This window comes from Cavia porcellus, unplaced genomic scaffold, assembly GCF_034190915.1.
Source record: "Cavia porcellus strain 051 isolate PalLab524CR breed Dunkin Hartley unplaced genomic scaffold, mCavPor4.1 scaffold_10, whole genome shotgun sequence".
In the NCBI taxonomy this organism is placed as follows: Eukaryota; Metazoa; Chordata; class Mammalia; order Rodentia; family Caviidae; genus Cavia; species Cavia porcellus.
This window is the reverse complement of record NW_026947493.1, coordinates 68,232,448-68,259,566: the sequence shown is the minus strand read 5'-3', so window position 1 is coordinate 68,259,566 and position 27,119 is coordinate 68,232,448. Positions and strand designations below refer to the sequence as shown.

Below are 27,119 nucleotides of genomic sequence, written 5' to 3'. Positions count from 1 at the left end.
TTAAGTAAACTCTTTATGTTAATTTCTAGTTAATATGAAGGTTTCTCTTTTCTTTCTTCTTTTTTTTTTTTTTTTTTGGGCAGTGCCCTGGATGAACGCAGGGCCTTGCATATGCTCAACAAGCACTCCACTGCTGAGATAGAGCCCTAATCTTCCATTAGTTTCTTAGTGGGACCTCTTTAAATTTCTTAATGGGATTGTTGTAATTCTACTTAAAAGAATGAAAGAGAAGTGTTTTCCTCAAGTGATTGTGGGCAGAATATCCAGTTGCCTTTCTTGTGTAAAATAACCCTTAAAAGTCTAAAAACTTGGCCAGGGATTTAGCACAGTGGCATAAGCACCTGCCTGCCAAGCGCAGAGTCATGAGTTCGATCCCCGGTACAAAAAGAAAGTCTGAAAACTTGGTCTGGGGATGTGGTGCAGTGCACCTGTCTAGTTTATGCAAGACCCTGGCTTCAGTCCCCACTGCGGGAGAAAAAAAAGTCTTAAAAAATCAGTCATGTGTCAATATAGCTTAGATCAGTCCTACTTGATTGCCTGTTAATATAGAGGTCATAAATAATATACTGTAGAGCTCTACTTTAAGAATATGTGTTCCACAAGGGTCTTTAAACATTACCGTGTAAGTGTGATAAATAAGAACTTAGAGCTGTTTTCTACAATAAGTTTATTTCCTAGAAAAGTGTTAGGTCATAATTTCTTTGTGTACCTTTCTATTAAATATAGATTTGAAACATGTTTACTAGAACATTTTATTTGTAGACCAAGAATCTGAAGAATTGCTACAATGCTTTCTGATCAGTAAAATTTGAGAATTAAAATACTTTCCTTTTTAAGATTATGGTAAGAATGAAAATAGGTAATATTTGTAAGATGCAAATATTCAATAAATACAATTATAGAAAAGCTTACTTAAATCCAGTCTGTAAAAAGCATATTTTTAGAACACAGTCTCCTGGGCCTCCTGGGGACTCTGTCCACTAAGCCTGACTCTATGGAAAGTGGACTTCTTTCCACCAGGGTCAGTCAGTGTGGTCACAAAATTTAAACTTGTCAGCCATGCGACAAGAAAGTTGTATCCAGTTGCAAACAAGTTAGTGTGGCAAACAGTTGTTGAGTAACTTTTCAGTTTTGTCAGTATCATACTTGGTTCTTTAACACCTTCTACTCCTTTCTTTTTCAGAGTGGAAGCCCAAAGCGAAATGGGGCAACACATTCACTGCTATGTTGCAGCTCTTGCTGCTCATACAACTTTTCTGGAACAGCCCAAGAGCTTTCGTCCTCCCCAGTGGATAAAAGAACACAGTGAAAGACAGTCACTGAGCAGAAACAGCCTTCGTCGCCAAAATCTTAGCAGGGATGGCCACTCTCGGCAAGTGAGGCACGGTGGCTGGGTCGTCCACCAGCCTTGCCCTCGTCAGTACAATTACTAGGAACTTGCAAGTTTTGCTGGTTGGTTTTTCTTGGTTTGTGCATATGTGTTTGGACATACAATGAACATGCTGTCTCTTTACAGCCAGTTGTGACCAATCACATAGTTTATCAGTGTGTTTAGACACTATCTTAAAACCTAGATTTCTATGCTGTATACCACCTGATGCCTTGCTCCTAACATTTACTTTTTTGTAAGTTTTTCAGAATATTTTAAAAAACATATCAATATAATTACAGTGTTTGGTGTTTGGGGGTGTCTGTATTAAAATGTAGATGAATTAGCATTTTAAAGACATTTCTTCCCCCTGAGTATGGGAACAGGCATCTTTCAGTTTCATTTTGTTTTGTATTACTTAATTGATCTTTTGAGCAAGCAAAATTTATTCTCAGGGTCACCCATATACTTTATTGACCAGTACTTGATAATCTTTTCTGTATATAATGAATACATTTTTACACACTAACATGAGCATTAATAGATGATATTTGCCATGGATATAATGGAATGGCTGGACTTCCTTTTGAAAGAAAACTTGATATATTTCTGTGTGTGAAATTTTTTTTTTCAGATGAGTCATTCAGTTCACTATGGAATTCAGGTACATAAAGCTTTAGTGAACAGTGCATTCAGTAATTCCAATGTGACTGTGTGATGTGGTACAAATATTGTAGGTGTCACAGACAAAAGCACTCGTCTTACATACACAGGGAAGAAATGAGACCTGTGAAATTCTATTTGGAAAAATTCATGTCTATAAGTGACCCTTAGTCCAGTATTTATTCTTTCCTGTCAGCTTTGTCCACTGCCCCTCGCCATCAGCTGTAAGTTGAAAACTGCTTGAGCAGGCAGGCACTTGAGTGACTTCATATATCTGCCACAGGAAGAGAGACTGCAGAATCCCCTACGTAAGCCTGTGCTATCAAGGGGCAAGGGAGGGCGAAGAGGGATCTCTCAAGGTGCCTTTTTGTAGGCCTGAGCGAAGAGCGAAGAGTGACACGTTGGCTTCCTTGAGTCCTCATCTTTTAACTTCAGGCAGAATCTTTAACCACTTGGGCCTGTGTCCTGCACAGCAGGGCAGTTGTGACAGTGCCTCCTTCACAGTAGCTGTGAGGACGCGTCCTGACTGGAAGTGGGCTTTCCAGACTGAACCTGGTGTAAACTTCCAAGCGCCTTTTTACTGAACCGAGCAATGGAGGCCGTGGCTGTGTTTCTGCCACAACTGCTCTTCAGTGTTGGTGCTGATGAGGCCAGAGTGCAGGGTTCAGCTCACACACAGGCCAGTTAACTCCACATAGAAGAACCGATTCCCTTAGCTCTAGTCGGTCACTTGTTTTCCTGCATTTGTGATGGGTTTTGTTGAGCCACCCACACACTCACCAGCTTCCTCAAGTTAGTGAACACATACACGCAGTTCGGAGCACACTGTAGTGACGGATCAGGATCGTTGCCTTTAAAATCCAGCAGCTTACTCTCGCATCGCCTCTGCAGCCCTAGTTAAATGAACGTGCATCCAAGACGTGTTTTCAAGGCAAAAAGCAGCATACAGTTACATGAAGTATTATATTTTTTCAGTAACTCGATGCAGGGAGTCCTGGGACTGAGGAAGAGCTCTGTGCTTCTCTGACCAGGGCGTTCAGAGTTGGATGGGTCGAGCAGTTGGTGGTTTAGATTGTTCTTCCGCTGGCTGCAGTGACAAGCCAGAAGTCTCTGTACAAGAGTCTAGATCTCCCTTTCCTTGTCCCCTTTTATACTGACTTCCCTTTTATTTATTTATTTTCTAATTAGGGGCCAAGTCTGCAAAGTTTTGTAAAACTGAGTTAGAAGTTATTTGTTGCTATTTGTGTTTACGAGTTGGGTGATGAGGTAGTTTTCATGAAGGTGTGTATGTTTTATACCGTGTGTGTTTAGGGCCTCATGGTCGTAACTTGAAAACAGACCAGCTAAATGTCCTTGGAACCGAAGCCTCTGCATACATGGGGTGACTGTGTCTTACATTGCATGCAAACTGTTTGTACCTCACAAGCTACAGAAGTTCAGCCATGGGAACTTATTTGGCAGCATGAATAGATTTGTATATAAAAGTGCAATGGTCTTTTTAAATTGCTTCCCCCTTCAAGATTTCTTGATCCCTTATGTTCATATCTCTGCTACTGACTTTTTGTTCCCCTTATCTGGGTCTACTTTTTTATGCTTTACACCTAGCAAAAAAAAATTTCTGCCACTAGAATTTTTATCAGGGCTAGGATTACACCACCTATGATAACGCAATGTGGTTTCTGTGTCGGTATCTAAGGTCCTAAAATTGGCAAATGTAAGAAAATGGTTACATAATTCAGTAGAAATTCTTGATCACTAGATGTTTATTAGGTATCCAGTGTGTAAGACATGAGGCCAATAATCACACAGAATGATGTTGACCTGTTAAGTATTCTTTGAAACATGGCCAAAATGTATTTTGAGTTGACTATTTTTGCTGTTGTAACTGTTAGTGGTTTACAGTGTGTTTCAGTGCATATTACTTAAAAGCTCAGCAGTGAGAAATAAGACCCCTCTGAATTAGTAGTGCTGGCCATTTTGAAACTGGTAACTTAGAATGTTACTCCAAAAAGTCTGAAATATGTGGTGTGTACAAGCAGTGCTTTGTGAATGAGTTTGAGTTTTTACAAAGCACCACATTCCTTAAAGTTTGTGTTTTTGTTAATAAAACATTATATAATGCATATCTGATGTTTACTACTTTTTCTTCCTCAGCTGATTGAATTATGCCCTGTACTGTAAGCTGAAGGTTAGCCATCCGTTAATTTATCTTTCGTGGCAGTGGGTTTATACGGGTTGGGTGGGTAGTTTTTTTGGTCAAAGATGCAAAGTGATTGGATTTTTACTTCCCACTGCAGAGGGAGCGTTCTTTTAACATTAATTTCTTGTGTATTTTTCCAATTCCCACGTAAACTGTTCCTGTTTACGTTCTTTCCATTTTATGAGTTCTTGGATTCCGCCGACAAGACAGTTTACTTAAAACTGAGAGGGGTGCTGAGCATTGCCCTTTATGGCCCTTTGCTTCTCAAACCTGCATATAACACTGGTTTAGTAATCTTTGTTACAAGATGAATTTCTGTGCTATTTCTCCTTCCCTCAAGGAAATACACTGTCTTTATATATTCTTAGAAAAGAATAAGGGTATTTTCCTTATCTTCATTTTCTGAGTTGGAAACAAAAATATGCAGGACTCCAACTAGAAGATAGACAGTCACACTTAAATGGGTTCGTGAGAAAATTTTCCATATTTTTGTTTTAGAATCAGTTAAGACTGCTCCCTGCACGGGAGATACTAGCATACATTGGTAATGTTACCTTGCAGTTAATCTTTTTATTTTATGAGGCCCACCTATACTCATTAAACTCTTTAAAAGTTGGGCTCCCATGATGGATGGTTTTCTGCCATCAGCCATGCTGATGTATTATAAATGGCATCCTTTTCTACTTATTTTAATGCTTAAAATTTTATATAAAATGCTTTATTTAGAAAAGCTACATAATAGTAATGGTGTCGCCTTTGCCATGTGTCAGTTCCACTTAAAATGTGACACCAGTTAAAGTGGTTTAGATGGAGAAAGAGGTGTACTGGAAAACAACCAGAAAAGGGTATCTTTTCTCATTGGCAAATGGTATCTTTTACGTGGGAGAAGTTACAGTTCAGGAGGAGGCAGCTTATATAGATGTTTTGTGTATCTTTGAGAATTTTCATTGTGACATTGAAATTTTGTATAATTATTAAATGCCCAGTTTTGTTCTGCATTAACCTGAAGATTTAGTATTGTTTTCTAGATGGACTTTATACAAACCAAACCAATACTTGGGGAGGTTCGATGTATGTGTTTCAGGATTGGAGTGTGTGAGTGGTTTTGTTTGGTTTTTTGTTGTGTCTTCCCCTGAAGTTTTGAATATAATTAATAACTGTGTGTTTTTTTTTATGTGGCTTTTTTTCAAGTAAAATTGTGAACACATTTGCTTTTCCAGGGCAGGGCATGAGTTCCAGAGACTGAAGAGTATTGTAGGTTGTACTATGTGCCTTCTTGATGTGTTTCGGGACACACGTTTTTTTCATCAACTTGAAAAACTCAAAAGGGACATTTGGTTAGATTGTATACTGTACATCAATCTATGCATAAATGGCAGCTTGTTTCCTTGAGCCACTGTCTAAATTTTTGTTTTTATAGAAATTTTTTATATTGATTGGTTCATAGATGGTCAGTTTTATAGAATGAACAATACAGCACTTTGCCAAAAACAATTGTAGCATTGCTTAAACATTGTGTATTGACACAGATCTTTGTAATTGGGTTCAGTGTGCATTTTGCACTGCCTGAAGTTATGGTTTTTACTGTCAGTAAATAAAATGTCCTTTAACGTCGCACTTTGTCAGATTCTTTTATTTTTATGGTAAGACTTGGGACGTACTTGCTGTTTAGTTTTGCTGTGTGAAAGATGAATTTGCTTTCTTAAAAGCTTGTGTAAAATTCGTGCATTAAGGTATTTTTCCATCTACAATGAGGAGTCATTTAAGTGAACAAGATTTGGAGGTTCCTGAACCCCAGTACCATCCCCTGCAAGTACTTTACTAGAAGAAAATACGAGGGCGAGAACGTAGCTTGATGGAGTGCTTGCCTGGCAGGCATGAGGTCCTGGGTTCAGCGTGTACCACGCGCGCGCGCGCACGCACACACACACACATGCACACTCTCATGCAAGGAGGAGAGCAAGGGAAAAAATACAGAAGTCAGGACAGTGTTGCTTTTTAAAGGTAGCTTCATAAACTGTCAATGAATTTTCTGCCAGATAAATGAACATACAACACAGCCCCCCATGCCGGGGACCGAAGCCAGGGTCTCATGCACTCCAGGCTAAACTCCATTCCCAACCCTTTTTGTAAGATGACAGTCTGGCTAAATTGTGTGGGCTGTCTTGAACTGGAGATCCTGCTGCCTCTGCGCCCTGAGTAGGGATCACAAGGATGTGCACTGCACCCGGCTATAGTCTTTCTGACCTGCCTGCTCTGCTTACACCAGCCTCAAGTCCACCTGAAGGCAGGATTTATTTCCATGCTGGAGCTGCCTAATAACTGCTGAAAAATGATCACACCCTTGTAGGGATCAGGGCCATGTGAAGTCTCAGAGCTCATTTGGCAATGCTATTATGTGTATGGGTCGACTCTGTAATTCCCCTTCCCTACTCTCTTCAAGGATCCTAACTAGGCCTGGCGTGGTAGTGCATGCTGTAGTCCCAGCACTCTGGGAGGCTGAAGCAGGAGGATGCCAGGTTTGAGCTCAGCCTGGGTAACTTAGTGACTTGGCAAAACTCTGTCTCCAAATTTTAAAAGGCTAGAAAGGTAGCTCAGACTTGTTCTGCCCCCAAAGATTCTGGTTCAGGAAGTGGGACAGGGCCTGAACATGTGTATTTCTCTCCATTTCCCAGGTGAAGCTGCCAAAGCCAGCTGAGGGAACAGGCTCAGACAGGTCGTTGCCCATGCTGCTCTCGTCTCTCTCACTGCGGTTCACCAGAGAACAGCACTGTGTGGGCCACTGCGGCACCCACTCTTCCATTACTGCAGCAGTCACTATGTTCCTGAAGGGTGTCATTAAGGGTACAGTTGTAGGGCAAGGGATACAGCTCAGTGGCACAGCGCCTGCCTGCAAACACAAAGTCCTGAGTTTGATTCTTGGTACAAAAAAAAAAAAAAAAAAAAAAATTTGTAAGTAACAAAGTCTAACTGCTGTGCTGGGAACCAAGGGGACAAAGCAACAACCTTGTCATGGGTGACAGAAATTCCAACCCAAACTAGCTTATGCAAAAAGAGAATTTAGTTCACGTGACACTCAAAGGTAGACACATTAAATTATGTCACAAGGGCAAGCAAACCTTACCCCTCCCTCACTGTACACTGGCTGTTATCAATAGTCTGACAGCTTCCTACCCGTGGAGCAAGAAGATAGCTGCCGCAGCTCTAGATTCACGTGTTCCCTACTCCGCAGGTGGAAACGAGGCTCAGCTGCTCTCCCGGCAGCCCCAGAAAGTCTCAGTGCACGTCACTGGCCTTGGCTGGGCACAGCCCTAATCCTGGGCCAGCCCAGTGGCCAGGGAGGCCCCACAAATCTGATGGGCCAGGCCTGGATTGTCAGTTCCAGCTGAGCTGGGAAGTTCCTGGTAGGGAAACTAGCCTGGATCATGGAGGGAGAAACAGGTTTCTAAAGGAAGATGGAAACACTATTATCAGAATTAGTGAAACAGTGCAGAATGGTTACAAGAGAATACATGTTTCACTGTTCACTGGAGGCGGCTCAGGAAGGCAGTCTCAGAGCAAAGAGGATGTCCCAGGTATGCGGATCAGAACAGAGGGCAGCCCAGGCCCCTAGCAGGGACAGGAATGGGAGATGTTTGTTTCCACAGAGGCCAGCACAGCTGACGGCAGACACAACCCATGCTGGTCCGTGTAGGACACCACCTGGGGCACACGGTAGGCAGGGCCAGCAGGCTCTGCAGGGCACTTCGTGTGTTCTGCCAGGGTGTCGGAGTTGGACAGCAGCAGTGAGTATACAGTGACATCAAAGGCATCCATGGAGGACTCAAACCCCAGCTCTAAAAGTCATAAGATTAACACCTTTAAAACATGAAGCAGAGGTGACCGGTGACAGCATCTCAAAAGCAGACAGCAGACTTCACCAGATACCGACCTTCGAAGACTGGATCCTGGCCCCCAGGGGCTGTAACACATCCCTTGTTTATAAACTACCTGGACTCAGGTACTGTTAGCACAGTAGGAACAGACAAGACATCATCTGTAAGCGAGGATTTTATAATCCCAATACCGTACCACGAGTTCTCTACACATGGTTCCTACACACACACACACACACACACAGTGGCACCTTATGTAGTGTCATTACTATGTATCAAAGTGTAACCTACAGCAGCCTTTGTCTAGTTTCCATTTGCAGCTACGTTCTCTGAGAACAGTATGCTGTTAACATAAGAGGTGACTTGCTGAAGAGAAAAGGCCACTGAAAATTATTTATTAATAAAAAAGAATAACATGCTCAGAGACCCCTCCTGAACTGGGTCTACTTTTAATTTCAAAACTTCTGGTTTATTTTGGTCCAATTTTTTCACTGCAATCGGTTTTTTGTTGCTACGCTGGATGGTTTGCAATGCTGGTGGTGCATAGTGAATTCCAATCATGGAATCCTAACGTTTGGATGAACACGGAGACAGTCAGGGCTGTCCCCCTCCACGTTACCCAGGACATCTGGCAGAAGCAAACATAGGCTTGAGGGAGACAGGTGGGGGGCCCCACCTGGGGTTCCCACCGTGGGGAGGCTACTCTAGGGGGCTGAGGATGGACAGAGTGCAGCTGGAAGCAGGACAGACTGAAGCCATGAATCTCTGGTTTCTCTGAAAATGACAGCAAATCATACGACCTGCACAAAATCAGAGTGACATTCCAAAGTGTCTGACTTAGTGACAATGAACAGTAATTACAGGGAACATTCAATTAGGAGTGAAGTCATAGTCATTTAACAGTATTTTTATTCAAGTCATTGCACTGGTATGTTTAGCGGGGTGATACTTTATTTTTAAATTTAAGCTGGAAATAATGCATGTATGAAGGGATAATCCTAAGAGGAAGGAATTTACTTTCTCTGTAACTTGAACAAAACTTCAGTTTTTCTCTTTCTTTCTTTTTTTTGATAGGGTCTCAACCTGTCGTTTAGGCTACTGTGTAGTTTAGGTTGGCCTTGAACTCACAGCAATCCTACCTCAACCTCCTGAGCGCTGAAATTATACGCATGTGCCGCCACACCCAGCTTTCATTAAATTCTTTTGCTACTGAGTGATCTAAAGAAAATGTATCATAAAACTGCTTCCATACATGCTTTACCAGTTAAATATAATTTAAATTAAAATTACTGTCATAGCCAAAGGAACAGAACGAAAAAGGAAATGCATTTTACCAGTTGGTTAGCATTTACTAAGGACAAAACATAGGCAAGAAGTCCTAGAACGAGGCTGGAGACACCGTGGGCACAGACCGGGCTGTGTTGGGTGAAGAAAGAGGGCAGAGGGAGGAAGGGAGGGGAATCTCCGTGTGTGCACGCCGAAACACAGATGGAACATTCTGCTCTGACCCTCCCGGTGGGTCCTCCTTCACACCAAACCACAGGAATCAAGTTATTCCTGTCGCAGAAACACCTGAAAGGTCTCCTCAGGCATTCTGCCCTAACAATGCAGAGCTTCCCGAGGTGGTGTTTTACGCAGCTATCTTTCATTCTAACTGTAACTGTGCCTGCTGAGAAAGGAGTCAGGGTGCACAGGATGCGAAACCCCGCCAGAAGCTAACAGCTGCACTGTGGTGGCGTCCCTGTGCCCCCTGCCTGCGCCTGCACCTCTGGAAACCGAGTTAGGGGACTGGCGGGTCAGGCCAGGGCTCTGCTTCAAAGCCAGCCTGGGTCCCAGAGGACTCGAACAGCACAGGGTGGTCAAGGGTGGCTTAGTGTCCCCGACGAGGCTGGCCTGTCAGTGGTCCCATGAGGTGGGTTATTGCACTTAGAAATTCCTAGTTTTGAAAATCAGGCACTATTTTATTCTGGAAAAAAAAATCACAAATACCTATTCAGAGCACGCCTGAAAGTCTCGGGACTAAGAAACAACTTTGAAAAGAAAGTTTAGCTGATCTGAAAACACTTGGCCATAGGCACTGGATAATATCATCCACCTGCAGCCCCAGAGAAGAGCAAATCACCTGCAGGAGGACCATAAAGAGGCTTCTGCTAGGATCCTCATGCTGGAAACATCATAAGAACAAAGTCACTGTATTTCAGGTTTTTAAAGCAAAGTGACTGAGCTGAGGAATTACCTATTGTGTGCCCCGTCTTAAAACCAGATTGGTACAACTTTAATGCATGTGCTTATAGCATGCTGGAGGTTAACAGACAAGACACATACTTATGTGTTCCAAATAAAAGGTTTGCCCTATTTTTTTTGTAGAATCTGTGTATTTCTTTGATATTTTCTAAAGTCGCCATCTCTATACAGCTTTAACAAACTAAATTTTCTTAGACTGAAGGATTATGTGGCTGAATTTTTATTCTGAAACCAGTTTTGGGGGATGTGACTACCAACACTTAAGATTAGTAATTCAACTACAAAAAATCATTTACTGCAGTAATTTTATTTTTTATTTTACTTATTGGTGATACTGGAAACTAAACCCAAAGCTTTCACCTCTAGCCCCCTTTTTTCACTACTTTGAGACAGTCTTGCTAAACTGCCCAGGCTGAGGTCAAACTGATCATCCTGCCTTGGCCTCCCAGAGTGCTGGGATTACAGGTATGCACCACCACACCTGGCTTAAACCATCCTGGCTGGCAGAAACTCTTTTGCATATTTCACTGTCAGTTCTGACAGAACTTACTTTAACATCTACTCTATTATAGGTAAATATACCAGAGTGATAAACGTGGATTCTGGTGCCAGGCATGGTGGTGCACACCTATAATCTCAGCCTGTGGGAGCCTGAGGCAGGAGGATCACCCTGAGTTCTAGGCCAGCCTGAATGACACAGTGAGACCCTGGTGCAAAACAAAAATAAATAAATAAACAAGCAAACAGGATTCTGGTTTTATTTCACAATTACACCTGCGTGGTAACATTATAGATGTTAAACTATCTCAAAGATGCAAAGCTAAAACAAAGATGTTAGAAAACGCCTCCCAGCTCTCATGAGGATACTGTGGACAGCAAGCAAGACGAGGCCTAAACATCTGAGCAGTCACGTGAACTACTTTGCTCCAGCTATCCTTTTATAAACCAGTAAACTTCTGTTACTAAGATTCACCAAAAAACAGAACAAAACATGCTGGGCTTGATGGTGCACGCCTGTGATCCCAGCACTTGGGAGGTTGAGGCAAGAGGATCACAGCAAGTTCAAGAACAGCCTGGGCTACAAAGTGAGCTCAAGGCTAGTTTCAACTGCACAGTGAAACCCCTGTCTCAAAAAGACCAAAAAAACAAAATAAACAAGGCCTAAAATCCTGAGATTATCGTAGGGTTGCTTTTCACTACAGAAATGTATACACTGGTATATACTGTTCACAGAAGTTTTCTCTTAAATTTATTCTTTGTGACCCTGCTCTTTTTTGCAGTACTAAAGATTAAACCCAGGGCCTTTGCACTGAGCTACATCCCCAGCCCTTTTTATTTTTATTTTGTGACAAAGTCTTGCAAAGTCACCAAATTGCTCAGGTTGGGCTTGAACTTGTGATCCTTCTGCCTCAGTTCCCAGACTGCTGGGATTACACATGTGTACGACCATGCCCGCTTCATTTTTTGTTTTTAACAGGTAAAATGCGCTAAATTTTGGCCCATGCCTGTGGTGGCGAGCGTGTGGCACTCATGCTGCAGTGAGCTATTTGTATCACTGAAAGCTCTAAGCTGTTCACCACCACCGGCCTATGCTGTAGTAAATCCTTTAAATGTAAATACTAAGGACTAAATAAACCCTAGAGGCTGATACTCAGGATGACAGGTGGGGCTGGGTCATTTACGAGATGTTCAAGCCAAGGCATAGCCTTTTCCCCTCGCATGGATGAACCAGGGCGCCATGACCCTATAAAAGGGCTTTTTTTCTTTTTCTTTTTGCTGTGGGCGGCACCGATCCCACAGTACGAGGGAGTGGCTCACTGTTTCGTAAGGACCACCTCAGATTCAGGGCTGAAGTGCTATTGAGAAACTGCACAGAAGGATTGCATCAGGCCGCAGAAGGTGCATGAGGCTTTATTTCTCCTCTACAATCTTGCAACTTCCCTCTGCCCCTCAACAGCCTTTAAACTCAGTCTGCCTTTGCCTCACTAACAAGCTTCTTAGGGCAGGCCTCTCCTAGCTCAAGGGGCATCAGCAAATACGGCAAACAGATCTTTACCCAGAATCTGTCTCTGAAGAGGGACAGCAGACAGCAGGACAGAGGAGGTGCAGCTCCACCCACTCTTGGGCAGAGGCGGCACTGAGTCGGTGAATCTGCCTGTCTGCCCAGCCTCCTCCTGCACAGCCGCTCCTCTGAGGTCCTGCTCTTCCTTCCACTTGCCTTTTGCCTTGTACACAGGTAGATATGTGCACACTGAACCCATTCCCATGATAAACCCTGAACCACACACGGCGTCCCTTTCTAGATCTGGGTCCACCCACAACTCCCTTTTGTACTTCTAGGAACCAAACATTCATTTTCATTTCCTGTGCAAGCCTTGGGATAAATACTGTGATTTGCTGCCCCAAACTCTTGGACTTCAGGTAAATCTATTATATGCATGGAGTCTGTTTTCATGCATCTATTTATAAATATATATATACACACATTTTTAAATTCATATTGAACAAATTTTACGTCTCAATGTATACATACAGGTAAAACACTATCTGTAAATGACCTTTCACTGTGGCTAAGCTGATTGTCCAGTGGAAACCTTCGGCTGGCAGCTGCACACGCACAGCCCAAGGCCACAGGGGTCTCTGGCTGGAAAAGCTGGAGTCACTGTCCGTGTGCTCAGGAAACATTTAGTGAATGTATCTGGGAGCTCAGATTATTCACCATATAAAACTTTTTCTTCAAAACTTCAGTCCATGATTCCCTATTTGCAATTCCAAAATGTGTCTGTTAAGATGAAAAGATAGTGCCCAAGTCTGGCACCAAAACTTTTGGAGCCACAAAGCCTGGCTTGAACTGACCTAAGACTCCGCTGTCTTACAGCATTCCTCCTCGGCTGTCTGCTGTGTGCTATGTTGTTGCTTCTTTTTGTTCCTTTGTAACTATGAAAATGGTAAACAGAGCCAAAGATACCATAAGGGTAATAGTGAGAAGATAAAAAGAAGAAAGACAGCTCTTCTCACTGCAGTGCAGAGATATCATCACAGAAGCGTGATGTCAGGGTATCTGCCAGCCTTTCATGTTCCACATAAAAACATGTCAAAGGCCAGTCATCGTGGCATAAGCCTGTAATCTCAGTACCTGGGAGGCTGACACAGGAGGACCTCAAGTTCAAGGCCACCCTGGGCTACAGAGTAAGTTCAAAGCCAGGCTAAACTAAATAGTGCAAGCCAGTGTCAAAAAATAAATAAGTAAATGATAAAAAAGGAAATCAAATTTTACAGTGATGATAAACAAGTTAATGAAAGTAAGAAAATACTCCACAGAACAAAAATCAAAGCTCTTCACCAGACACTGGTGGGTGAATTCGACAAGTGAACATACACTGTATCTAAATACTGAATCTCAAAGAACTGAACCTTGAAGGTATGGGTGAAGATTCATATAAGCTGGCTGTAGAAATTTGAGAAGCAGCATTCCACAAAACAGTCTGAAAATAAAATGGGAATGGATGGTTGCTACGGTCAAGATGCGTGGGAAAGTCACACTCATCAGTCTGATGAAAACCTGGCTTGAGTGAACTGACAATGCTAGAACAGGCTTAAGCAACATCAGGCTGACTGCTCTGGGGTGTGGCACGTGGTAGACACACCCAGCACCCACAGTTTAAAGGAGATGTTTATTTGGGCTCATGGTTTAGAGGTTTCAGGTCACAGTCTGCCGGCTCCACAGCAGGCAGGGCTGGGGAGAGAAGAGCTGCCCATGTCTTGGTGGGCAGGAAGCAGAGAGAAGAGAGGAGCTGGGGACAGAGACCCTTCTATGCCAGGCCCCACCTCCTAACAGTGCAGTTGGCTCTGAACTCAGCCACAGATGAACCCACTGGTAAACACAGCATGCCATGACTCAGTTGCCCTCCAGAAGCTCCGCCTCAGAACACATCAAGGCCTTTGCAACATTCTGGCTCTAACTCATAGCAGTCACTTGTCGCTGGCCATATTTGGTAAACTTAGCAGGGATTGCAAAGAGAGAGTCCCAGACTTCTGGCACCCACACATCATTTACCTGGGCTTTATTATGCAAACGGAACGTGGGTAACCACATGAAGACCTCTCATCAACAGCAGCAGCAGCCTGGCCCGATTTAGGGATAGGCCTGGCACACGTTTTTCCTCCTACAGAAGCGTGCCATATAGGCCACCCTAAACTGCTTATGATGCCAGTGTGGGCTTTTACCCTCCACAAAGAGCAAGCAAACATCGAGAAAACAAAAACTGTCCTAGATGCGTGCTTGCTGCTCTGAGAATGGAAAAGTTCTGTTTTCTGGACACCATTAACACAGGTGCTAAGGTTTGGAATGATAATAACTTGGCGTTTAAAATATTTGGCAACTGTGCATGTGCATGGTAACCCCACATAATTGGTAGGCAGAGGCAGGAGGATTGCAACTGGAGGCCGGCACAGGGCCATTTTGACAATACCTCAAATAAAGAGGCCTGGAGCACTTGCCTAGAGGCTATGGGCTCAACTGCCAGAATCCTCTGTACCAGAGAGACAGACACAAAACACCTGGCAGTGGGGCAGAAGATGCAGCTCAATGGCAGAGTGCTTACGGAGCACCTACAGGACCTCACTGCAGAAATAAAAAAGGGAAATGAAACAAACGCTTGACACTGATGTGAATGGAGCCCCAGATGAATGACGAGAACATCAGACACTCAAGTTAAATCGCATTTCGTAAGAGACCCAACCAGTTCTACTCAAATTTCAGGTCATGAAAACAAGGAAACACTGACCAGCCGCCACGAATGGAGGTGGTGAGCAGACAGGTGAAGAAATGCAACAGAGCGCCCAGGGCAGCCCTCAGCAGCACGGCCACGGTGGGAAACGGCTGGAGGATGGACCACAGCCGGCAGCACTGCATCCCTGCTAACATGAGCTTTAACGTATGTGTCGTGTTGCTCAGCACTGGAAGGCAGGTGTGGGATATGTGAGAACAAATTACCTTTGCAACCTTCCTGTAAATCTACTTCAAAACTGAAAGTCTGCTTTTTAAAATGCTTAGTATGGTCCCTGGCTTACTGTGATGTTTGAAATGACAATTACAGATGAAGATTTGAAGGATTTCCTATCACTAACAAGATCACTATTTTATGTTGAAAGCTTATCAGCTAAAGCATAAAGCTGACATTAAAAAAAAAAAGAGCAAAAGGAAAAATTCCACTTTGACATTTCTGCTGTGCAAATCTTAAGCAGGGAAACTGTAAAGTGGTCTTAAACATGGATAATCACCAGAATGATGATGAAGAAGAAGAAGAAGGAGAAGAAGAAGAAGAAGAAACTAAACACGGGTGGAAAAAACCAGATGATACAGTGAAAATGTCAGCAGTCAAAGGCTGGCCTTAACTGCACATTTGTCAGCAAACATGAATTTATGGCAGTTTTCACAATCGAAGGACTGCCAGCTGGGTATGGTAGTACACATCTGTGACCCCAGCACTTAGGAGGCTGAGGCAGGAGGATCTGGGACTGCTCAGATGAAAACCGTTAATGAACCACATGACAAGGGGAAGGAAGCCCCTAACAAGGGCACGTGTTGGAGCGGGACCTTAATTCTGCTGCAGCTGGCATCCATTCCTGGCTCCCACTGGCCGCAGGCCTGTGCGCCTGTCCTCTGGGATGCAGGCGAACCACAGCAGGTCACTGTTCATGGTCTGTGTGCACAGGCACAGTTAGCTAAACCTAAACCTGTTTATATTTAAATCTTTACAAAATGTTTTTCTCAGAGACCAGATTACTATAGTATTTCTAATCTGTATTTATTTAACTTTCCAGTTTATTATTGAAATAAACTATACAGTATGTGTCCTAACTAGTGTTTCCAAAACTTCACTATAGAAATGAGTGTTTAATTATGATACAACACACAGCACATACATGTGCCTGCCAGCTTTCAAAAACTAAAAGTCTCTCAGTTCCAAGAGTCATCAGGTCCCAAAGATTTCTGATAACAGACGATGGACCTTTCTTTACCCAAAGAGCAAACAATGCCCTTGGAGGAAATCATTCCATTTCTGAGTAACTTCTCACACTGTCACACCTGCTCTACAAACTTGTAAATGTAGACAGCCACTCTGTCTCGCTCACAGTGCAGACCACAGCTATATTCTGGCAATGACAGAAAAAGCACTTACATTTTAGGCAACAAAGCAGAGAGACTGTTGTGTCTGGTGGGATACTTTTGGATGGTGTCACACTCTAATCGGGAAGCCTTTACAAGATCACACGGGAACAGATTTGTTTCTCCCCCAAAAGTCGGCATTGTCACCATGAAGAGCAGGTACTTCCTGAGATGCCCCGGCGGCCAGGACCCTAGTATCCCTGTCTTCATCTTCCTCGTGTCCCTGGACTCAGACCGCAGTCACTGCTGATAGCATCCTCACCAATGTGCCCAGCCTGCAAAAGCTGCTTTGGGCTGTTTAAGACAAAGGTGGAGGATCCAGCCAAAGCCTGAGCTTTGGACCGCTGTTTTGGCTGTTCAGAGGCCCACTTCCTGCCTTGCTACTTATCTGCAGGATTAGTGGTAACTGAAACTGAGGTGCCAGAGAGCCCCATGGAGCCTTGTTAGACTTACTTTGTCTTTAAAAGCACCGGGGGCGCTGCTGGTAGTAAATAGTTTGTTTTAAAAATCTCAATACAACAAGTCAAACAGCACTCATCCTTCCGGAAAATGCACTTTAATAATGGCGGTGGCATCCTGCTACTTCTTTCTCCAGACTCAAATAATCATAATCATGTACAAAGATTTCCTCCCCTGCCCAAAGTAAGATCATAGCATTAATATTATTTGCCAACTACCACTACACTGTAGAGATTTCCAATTCTACAAAAATGTTTTTAAAAGGGGCACGATATGCCAGGTGTAATGGCGCATACCTGTAATTCCAGCATTTGGAAGGCTGAAGCAGGATGATCATGAGTCTGAGGCCAGCCTGGACTACACAGTGAGTTCAAGACCAGGGTAAATTGTGTAACAGACTGTCTCAAAAAAGCAAAACAGGGGCTGGGGATTTAGCTCAGCGGCATAAGCGCCTGCCTTGTAAGTGGGCAGTCGTGAGTTCCATCCCCAGTACCGATAAAAAGGAAAAAGACAAAAAAAAAAAAAAAAAAGCAAAACAAGAACAAGAAGGATAACAACAAAGAAACAAAGCTCCTTGGTATATCCTAGCTTCCAGATGAACCATATTCAATATTTCCTCATAAACTGTCTTTAGGTTTTTGCTATTATAAATAAAACACCTGTAAACCTTTTTAAATATGATTCTTGTAAATGAAAACCTTGATTTCTTAGGATAAATGGAAGTGACATGATTGAATTTAATCTTTGCATTTTTATTTCCACAGACACCAAGGCGAATCCCAAAACATACAGCAATCCACTCACAACGGCAACGTGTCAGTACTGTTTACTCACTCTCACACTGCTACATTCCCTCCGTTTTTATTTTGAGATACGCTGCTCAGGCAGGGCTTCTTACCCTTTCCCAGCACGAAATCTCAATTTCTCTCTCTCTCCACATAGATACATATGCACAGGTACCTATTCAGCCTATCTGATGACCAAAGAATGTTTCACTGCATTTCTACTGTGAAATCTGGGGCTGTGTACCTTCCACTGTAAGATTTTTTTTACTCAAAGCCACACGATGGCTAGCCTGGAAAGTCGTTCCTCCTGGGCAGAAGGCAAGATTTGATCAAGTTCTGTGCAGTGACCTCTGAGCCAGTGAGGTTCACACCTGGAGGATCAGAAGAAAAACAAAACTGGTCTCTGAGTTCAAGGCCAGGACCAACTATAAAAACAGTAAATAAATGGAGAGTTAAATGGTTATAATTTTTTAACTGGATGTTCCAACAGCACTCATACCTTCTGCAGGACAATTTAGCTTTTCCCTGGTCCTATGAATCTAGCTCACGGGTCACAGAGGATAAGGACTCCGGCAGCCAATGATCTTACCAGTCTCCATCTAACCCAGTACCGACCATGTACACATGCAGCAACCAAAGGCTGCTGAGGAGGAGGCTCTGTGATAGGTCCTGGCATCCTGGGATTTACAATCACACTGGAAGCTCTAAAGAGATGCCATCTGATTGAGAGACCTCTGGCTGAAGAAACTGGGTAGAGAGGAGGCAGCTCTTGTAAGAGGCTGCTCTGAGCTGTGCCCAGGACACTGCATGGACATTTGCTCACCAGACAAGAAGACTTCCTGAAGGATGGGGGATGCAAACCTCAAGGGATGTGAAGACTAGAAAGGCAGACATGCAGTTTCAACTTTTTTAAAAACTTAAATGTGCTGCTCAGAGCTGGCTAGTCCAAAGCTATTATTGGGTAGACAGGTACAGCAGAGGACATTCAGTGGGAGTCACACACAAACCGGCGATCACAATGATCCCAGAGCACCACGCTATGAGAGAAGAAAGCAAGACATATTTGTCAGGGTGCTTTCAGTGAGCTAAAATGTGGCGAGCTGGCCTACGTTACAAAGAACCACAGGAAGACCAGGAATTAAACAAGGACACTGTCTCTGCTGTCAGCCATGTTCTTCAATCCTGCAGAGAGGCTGTTCCTCCGGATATGCGCTCAAGGACATTGTGAGCTTGGGGAAAGAGGCAGGCTTCTTGGCTGTGGTGGAGGAAAGATTGAGGGAAGGATACCAGCTCTCTTTGGAATCTACCATTCCCTGAAGCAGTCACTATTACCAAGGGAAGGAGCACCACAACTCACAAGCTGGGTATACCAGTTAGGGTTCACCTAGAGGAACAGGTTTAATATAAAAAATATGACACATAAAGATGTACCAGGTACACTTACAGTGGCTGCCCCAGAGCCATGTGTGGAAGACTGCAAAACAGCCACCTGCATGCTGGAGAGCTGGAGGATCCACCGAATCAAGGGCCTGCAGCTCACTGCAGAGTCCACTTCGAGTCCGGGTCAGGTAGCCAGGGGTCCGTGCTGGAAGCCCAAAGGAACTGGAGATGAACAAAGGCCATGGTGAAGACCCTAAAGGAGGAAAAAGATGAGACTTCCTTCTCCTTCCCCTTTTTGTTCCATTCCAATTTACAGGCTTATTTGTTGATAACATCCTCATCTGGAGTGTGTCTTCTCTCCTGTTTGCAGCCTACACATCAATCATCCAGACACATCCAGAACTGTGCTCCTCTAATGCAGCTGATGACCCTTAATCCATTCAAGTTGACACACTGTAATTAACAATCAGACTGGGTTTATGCGTCTGGCCCTCCTGGGCAGCATGTTGGATCCTGATTCTAGAGAAAGGCATGGGGAAAGATATATGGTGGGTCACCAGCACCACAGCTGTCATGAAGAAGCACTGAAGTGGATACTTGCAGTCTTGGAAAGAAGTAGGAGCACAGAGGAAGGCTGTAGATTAGAGCATAGACTGGTTTGGCTGGAGCCATGGTCATACCTAAGAGCACAGGGAAAAGCCAAAGTGAACACTGCGTCAGACCGCTGCGGCCTTCCATGCCTGCAAAGGGCTCTGCATGGCTGGCCCAGAGCGTGGTGACAGTCTGGCAGGTCTGTCCACCACTGCTGAGAACTGTACAGGAATGAAGGGCATGAGATGCCCACAAACTACCTCTTCAGAGAAATAAGAAGTAAAAGTCTATCATTTCATCCTTGTGTTCTGACCAACACAGAAAACACACAGAATATCAGAGATTGTGTAAAGTCTAGGCCAGGGCAGATCCCAGCAGCTCTAGGGGAAATTCCACCCCAGGAGGACAGAACTTACCCCATAGGAACTGCACAGAAGAGGTCAGAACAGGAAGAATCAACCAATCAAGTGCCTGGCAGAGTCAAGGGAAGCTGAGGGCAGTGCCACTTCCAACAGAGGAGGCCCTCGACAGGAAGGGCAGAGATACCTCCGGTTCAGTGGCTGGGGAAGGACGGGGAAGCGCTTCCCTTTAGCTGGAGGAGGCTACAGGGACCATCCTCCTGTGGGAGGACAGAGGGAGCCAGCCCTTGAGCTCTGGCTCCAGGAGAGCTACTCACTCCCCTCTGCCACCACAGGATTCTTTTGCCAACTGTTGGCTTAGAAAAACCTAACTCTTAAGATAGCTTTACTACTAGTTTCTCTGAGTTCACTGGAGAAAAAGATTTGTGCTGGTACTGTTTGGACAGCTGACTGCTGATGTCTTGTGCTCTGAGTGAATGATTTGGGGACGATAATGTGCAGTGTATGTACCATTGTTGCCCCGATTGTGTTTTGAAATTTTGCTTTTTTTTTCTTCTCTTTGAAATAAAATGGATTGAAAAAAAAAAGAAAGAAAAAGAAAAAAAACTAACTCATCCAAAGCTAAATGACATAAAGTTGTAACTCAGTATCTAATCACAGGCCTCATAAGAAAAATGGTCATAAAAAGTACTGCCAGAAAACAGTACTGAAAAGGACTGACTTCTGTGTAAACAGAAAATTCATCAGGGAAATATCACCACAAGGCAGAAGATATTAACTCAATGTTATCATGAATTAAGAAATAAATATTGAGGGCCAGGGAGATGTAGCTCAGCGGCACAGCGCCTGCCTGGCAAGCACAAGGTCCTGAGCTTGGTTTTCAGTACCCCCACAAATAAATTAAAAAAATAGTGAAGCCACGGCAGCTATGCAGGAAGATGACACAGCAGAAATAAAGAACTGCAGGAAGGGGTGGTCAGACACAGGAAGGTGACACAGCAGGAGGACCTGAACCAGGAACTGGGTGATTTAGAACAAAAATGGGGTAAAAAATTTCAGAAGGAAAAAATTATAAGAAATGCAAGAGAAAAGAGACACCATCATAAGGCTACTGTAAAAGTCACAAAAAATAAAAGAAAAGTGAGGGTAATAAAGAAATGCCCCAATGGACACGGGAGTGGGAGAGGGCAGTGCAGGAGGCTCCTCAGGAATAACAGAGCAACCAGAAAACCAAAGGGGCACAGACCTTAATATCCACGGTATGGCGCAGCACGCAGCCGTACTTGACCTTTATTAAATCTTAGCAGCTTGCTGTAAGTGCTTGTGATGTTTTTATGGAAATACAATTCCACAGGTCCAGGTGAGATCGGACCCCCGGCCACTCCCTCCGGAGTCTCCTTTCTGAAATGGCTGACTACTGTTATAAATATGCTTCTATGGTTTTAACTAATAAGTCTGTATCTGTAACTATTTGTAATATTTGTTTCACATGCTTTAGTCTACTATTTGCTTTAGTTTCTGCTAGAAGTTAGGTTTCATTCAACTTATCCCTGTTGATACATTTGGCTCTAACTATGGCATGCAAGATGATGAATATGGGATTACTTTATTGTTCTTTGATGATGGACCTTTGGAAAAGATCTAACAGTTTTTGTTTTCTTAATAAAATTAAAATATACACATATTTTAATTGAATATGAATCGAAATTCTACTCCACTATGAAAAATAAGTATGTATGTCTACAAAATACAAAACTGTTCATGAGGCAGGGCGTAGTACACATACCTGTAATCCCAGCACTCACTAGGCTAAGGCAATTCAAAGCCAGCCTGGACAACATAATGAGTTCAAGGCCACCCTGAACTACACAGTGAGACCCTCTCTCTCTCTCTCTCTCTCTCTCTCTCTGTCTCTCTCTCAAAACAAAAACCCCACAAACAAACAAACATGGTGTAGTGAGAGTGTAGCTAAGTGTACAGCACTTGCCTAGCATACACAAGGTCCTGGGGTTTTCCAGCACTGGGGAAAAAAGAATATTTATAGCATCATTATGCAGAACAGTTGAATACTACAAAACCAGCTGCGGCACGTCCATACACTGGAATATCACCAACCAAGAAAAAGGAACAATGTACTGCCAGGCACAGCTGCACACCCCTGTCCTCTCAGCTACTCAGGAGGCAGAGGCTTACGGTCACAAGTGCAAGGCCAGCCTGGGCAACTTAGCAGAACCCTGTCTCTAAATAAAGTGCACTTACTTATTTATTAACTTATTTGATTTTTTTGAGACAGGGTCTCATTATGTAGTTCAGGGAGGCCTAGAAATTTCTATGTAGTCCAGGCTGGCCTCAAACTCATGGTGGTGACCCTGTCTCAGCCTCCCAAATGTTAGGATTATAGGCTTGCACCACCATACTCAACTAAAATAAAAAACATTTTTAAAAGGCTGAAGATGTAAATGTCAGTGGTAGAGCGCTTTTCTAGTATGTATTAAGCTTTGAGTTCCATCCCTAGTACTGCAAAAGAGAGAAAAAAGGAACAAAGTACTAGTATATATGTATCAGTCAGGTTTACTGTCCCTGAGACACAAGACCCGACACCCACAAAGAGAATCAGTTTAGCTCACAGTTTGAGGAGATGCAGTCCACAGTCAGTTGGCTCCAAAACAAGAACACTGCAGTGGAAGCATGACCCAGAGCAAAGCTGCTTAGTCCATGGCCACTGGGAGGCAGAGCCAGGGAGCAACGCCAGAGAAAAGCAGGCAAGGGACCATACACAGCAACAAACACCCCTCCCAGCCCACCTGCTACCTCAGGGGCACACTTTATTCATCTTCGTCTTATCCCAATGAAATTCACATACGAGGATTAAAGGTCACAATGTCTAACATGGAGGAAACTCAAATACACAGAGCTAAGTGAAAAGACCCTCACATAAAGATGCAAATGCCATTTTTCTATACAAAGTCCTAGTAGTGGTAATACTGAAGCCTGGTGGGAAAGGCCCAGAAGAGTGTTTGCTTCTAGGGGAGGTAACAGCAGTGATTACCCGGGAAAGGTAACTTTCTGGAGATGATGGTAATGTTCTGCGAGAGAAGGCTGCATTACACAGCTAGCAAGAGTGTACACTGCAGCTCTACACGTTCCAGGCTGCAGCACAGCTCAGAGGCACAGGGCTTGCCTAGCTTTGGCCGTATTATTACCACCTGATGTACTTGCATTTCCTGCACACATATGCAGGAAATATGTGTGCCCATATGTGTGCCCAAGTCCCAGCACCATGAGAGAGAGAGAGAGAGAGAGAGAGCCATAGACAGAGACAGAGACAGACAGACAGAGACAGAGACTGAGAGACAGAGACAGTGAGAGAGTCAGGCAGGCAGAGACAGAAAAAAAAATGACGTGCTTTTCACTGAAAGTAAAATTTGCCTCAAAGTAAAAACTAAACAAACACTGAACTCTGTTAATATTATACATGCTCAAATATTTACTGAAAAGTATATTGATATCTCCATTCTTCCTAATTGCACCAAAAAGTAAGATGGGACAACAGTGAAGAGAATGATAAAGTAAGTATAGCAAAATGCTGATGGCAGAGTTCAGGTGGTGCGTCTATAAGTCCTTTCAGTTTTGCTGGACACTTAAGAAATACAAAGGACAACTGTAAGTATCAGACCTGTGTGAAACCACCTGGGTTTCCTGGGCTGCAGGGCGCCCCCTCCCGGTGAGGGACAGCCCCGCTCGGCCTCTGCCGCCCGCCTCTCCTGGCTCCCACCAGCCGCCCCCGCCTGTGCTGGGCTGTGCCGCTCGGCCTGAGCCCTGCTTCGGCTCTTTCCCTGCGCAGGCTCTAGCCTACATGGCAGCCTGCGGGATCCTTTACTATGCCCCTGCCGCAGCGAAACCTCCTCGTGATTAACCACGCCCGGCCTTCTGGGGTTGCCGTTTCCTCGCCAGGAACCTTCTTCCTTAGCAACAGCCGATTGCACTTCGTTCTCTAAGGTAGCGCCTCCCGCGCATCCCTCACCCTGGCATTGGCCGTACTATTACTACCTGATGTATTTGCATTTCCTGCACACATATGCATACACCAGAATTGAGCTCCAACGGATCAGGAATTTTTGTTCACTTTGCCACTCTTGTCCTAGTGTTTGACAGAATGAAACGTCACCTCCTCTGAGGGGCCTTCTCACTTCACTCCTGGCCTTTCCAGTTCCCTTTCCTTCCATAGCACTTAACAGTAGAGACCTGTTACACATTTATTCTGCCCCACAAACCACTGATTAAGCTCTATGGACAGGGAACATTTCATACCGACTGTCCTGCTGCAATGGCCCTGCGGTCTCCTTCCTAGGCACACCACCACTGAGTGTCTGGATGTCCAATGCTGCTGCCCCAGTTCCCCGCTCTTCCCTCCATCAGCATCACAAGGAGCAGCGCCCAGGTCCCTAAGGTGTGCTCTGGTTTCTGTCCCACCCGGCCTTCCTTGTTTCAGGGCCACCCTGAAACACCCTGGAAGGGCAACCAAGGACGCACCACAGAGCCAAGGGAACACTGCTCGGACTCCTCGTGCTTCCAGAGTCCCCAGAGGCCAGCAGCACCCTCACCCCTTGAGAGTACCAGCTGCAAAGCTCCTCAAGGAAGTGTCCCCTGGAAACCAGGTAGGAGATCACCAGCTCACACACCTCCCCCTCCACAACTCTCCAAAGCAGTCTACAGCCAGCCAGGCAGGCCAGCGATGGAAGAGACAGCCCTGCCCAGGAGCACCTGCAGGGGTGAGGCAGGTAGCGCAGGGAACAGGACAGCTAGGAGGGATAGGGAAGTAAATGGGCCAGGCTGCAGAAGACAGGGGAGGTGGCAGGATACGGGATGTGCGTGCAGAGGGCAGAGGAAGGCATGCCAGGGCCCTTGTGTGTAAAGGAGCTTGGCCTTCAGCTGAGGTCACCACAGAAGGATTTGGAGCGGGGCTGGAGTCCGGACAAATGTGTGCTGTGGTAAACAAGCTCTGGCCTATGCTGGAAGGCAGGGTGGGAGGGGCAGCACATACCCGGAAAAGCCGGTAGGAGGTGGCCGCACCGAGGGCAGTGTGAGTCCTGGGCTAAATGAGAGGCAGCCTGCAAGACACTTGCAGCAATCCTCAAAACTGTCAAGAGTGAAAAGGAACCTAAGGAGATGCAAGGTCTAAATGAGATGTACTCTGGGTAACTGCAGAGTGGCGAGGAGCCTAGGGAATTGAACAAAGCATCCATAATGCCTCATTAACAAATGTTTCATATGTAGTAACTGTGGGATGCTAGACGTCAGTGAGGGACAGTGGATGTGTGAAGTGAGGCAGTAGAGTACATCGAAGCCCTGTTCCACCCAAATCCTCAATATTTACCGGAATGACACTTATCCACCTACCATCTACATGCTAAGCTAGAGACCACGCGTTCTGAACCTTGGTACCCTATACATGATTCAAACAAGCATTTATCAAGGTCCTACCATGCATGTAAGCCTCTGAACTATGGGGTCCTGGCTATAGAAAGATGAACAAGGTGTGAGACCTAGTACAAGAGAAAAAACATTTAAATTGATAATGAATATCTTAACTGGAGAGCACAAAGAAAAGGATTTGGGAGGCCTACACAGAGAAAGTACAGCAAACAAAAGCAAGAAATGGGTATGCTGTACCTGTTCTTTGTATGTTAGTTGTGAAGAGATAGAGTCTTGCTATGTTGCCCAGGCTGGCCTTAGAACTCCTGGACTCCAGTGATTTTCCTGCCTCAGACTCATAAGTAACCAGGCCTACAGGTACACATCACCACACCTGGTTTAATTCAAAAAACAAAATACCAACAAAAACTACACCACTATGCATCCGAGGATCTTCTCCTTTGAGACGCTGAGGCAGGAGGATCACAAATTGAGTTGTCCAGACCCTGTCTCAAACATAAATGGCTGGAGCAAGAGTGGTGGTGCTCACTTGTAATACCATCACTCAGAAGGCTAAGGCAGGAGAATTGCTGTGAATTGAGGCTAGCCTGGGCTACAAAGTGAGTTCAAGGCTAGCCTGAATTGCATAGTGAAACCCTGTCTCAAAAAGACAAAAAGCTGTTGGAAATAGTTGTGCACACCTGTGATCCCAGCACTCAGGAGGTTGAGGCAGGAGATCATTGCAAGTTCCAGACCAACCTTGGCTACAAAGTGAGCTCAACGCCAGCCTGAACTGGATAGCAAGATTCTGTCACAAAAAGACCAAAAAACAAACAAACAAACAAACAAAAATTTGGGCTGGGGATGTAGCCGTGTTCACGTCTTCCCAGGACTGAAGAAACTCAAACACACACACACACACACACACACACACACACACACCTTGTGATGCATGGCTCCTTATTTATTTCCAAAGAAAACCCATGCTCAAAGGAATTCCAGTTTGCTAAACACAGGATGGGAACCTGGTGTGTCTGAGCAGAAAGCCCACACTGTACAGACTCACTTGTCCACCAACCAGGCACTTGTAATACAGCAGCATTCACCCTGTTGATTTCCACACTAAGGTCTCTTAAGGCTGCTCTTGTTTCTCCTTTACTACAACTGCACTCTGTTCATATAATACATAAAGGTGTAGCCAATGTAATTTCCAATAACTGCCTCGTTCACATGCAATTTACTTTATGCCAGTGGTGGGTGTGTATGATAACTCAAAGACTAACCCTACAAATATTACTGTCATTCTTGGCTTTCACTGTATTTTGATGACCTAGCTTACTCATGCTAGCCACCAGTTTTGCTTCTGCTCAGCTAACACAGCCTTGTTGGGAGGCACCACCTGCCCCACCCTTTTCTGGCCTGATGGCAAGAGCGATCTGAGTGACGCAAAGGGAGGAGACTCCCGCCTTAACAAGAGCCATCACGAGTATCATAAACTGTATAAAGTTTCATGGGAGTGAGCCAATATAGTTCTCTCCCGATCCTGTCAACCTGGGCAACTCTCTCAGGGCATAAATTTGGAAAAGCAACGATTCTGGTGCCTGCGT

The 27,119-nt window shown here is 44.5% G+C and overlaps 1 protein-coding gene and 1 long non-coding RNA gene across 6 annotated transcripts in view; one reads left to right on the top strand and one right to left on the bottom strand.

The window, feature by feature from the left end:
• The window catches only part of Tp53inp1 (tumor protein p53 inducible nuclear protein 1), a 16,397-nt gene extending 10,551 nt beyond the window's left edge, over nucleotides 1–5,846 (top strand). For 4 of the 5 annotated variants that reach the window (XM_003479927.5, XM_013143836.3, XM_013143835.3 and 1 more), the window contains one exon: nucleotides 1,184–5,846. In XM_003479927.5, coding sequence (XP_003479975.1) covers nucleotides 1,184–1,433 — 250 coding nt within the window. In that variant the 3' untranslated portion in view covers nucleotides 1,434–5,846. The remainder of the gene's footprint in view (nucleotides 1–1,183) is intronic. The other variant, XM_013143838.3, reaches the window with a different exon arrangement.
• The window catches only part of LOC134477920 (uncharacterized), a 22,733-nt gene continuing 920 nt past the window's right edge, over nucleotides 5,307–27,119 (bottom strand). Inside the window, exons 2-3 of the long non-coding RNA XR_010050229.1 lie at nucleotides 19,212–19,400; nucleotides 5,307–18,138 (exon numbers count right to left, since the gene is read on the bottom strand). This is a non-coding gene — a long non-coding RNA (uncharacterized LOC134477920). The remainder of the gene's footprint in view (nucleotides 18,139–19,211; nucleotides 19,401–27,119) is intronic.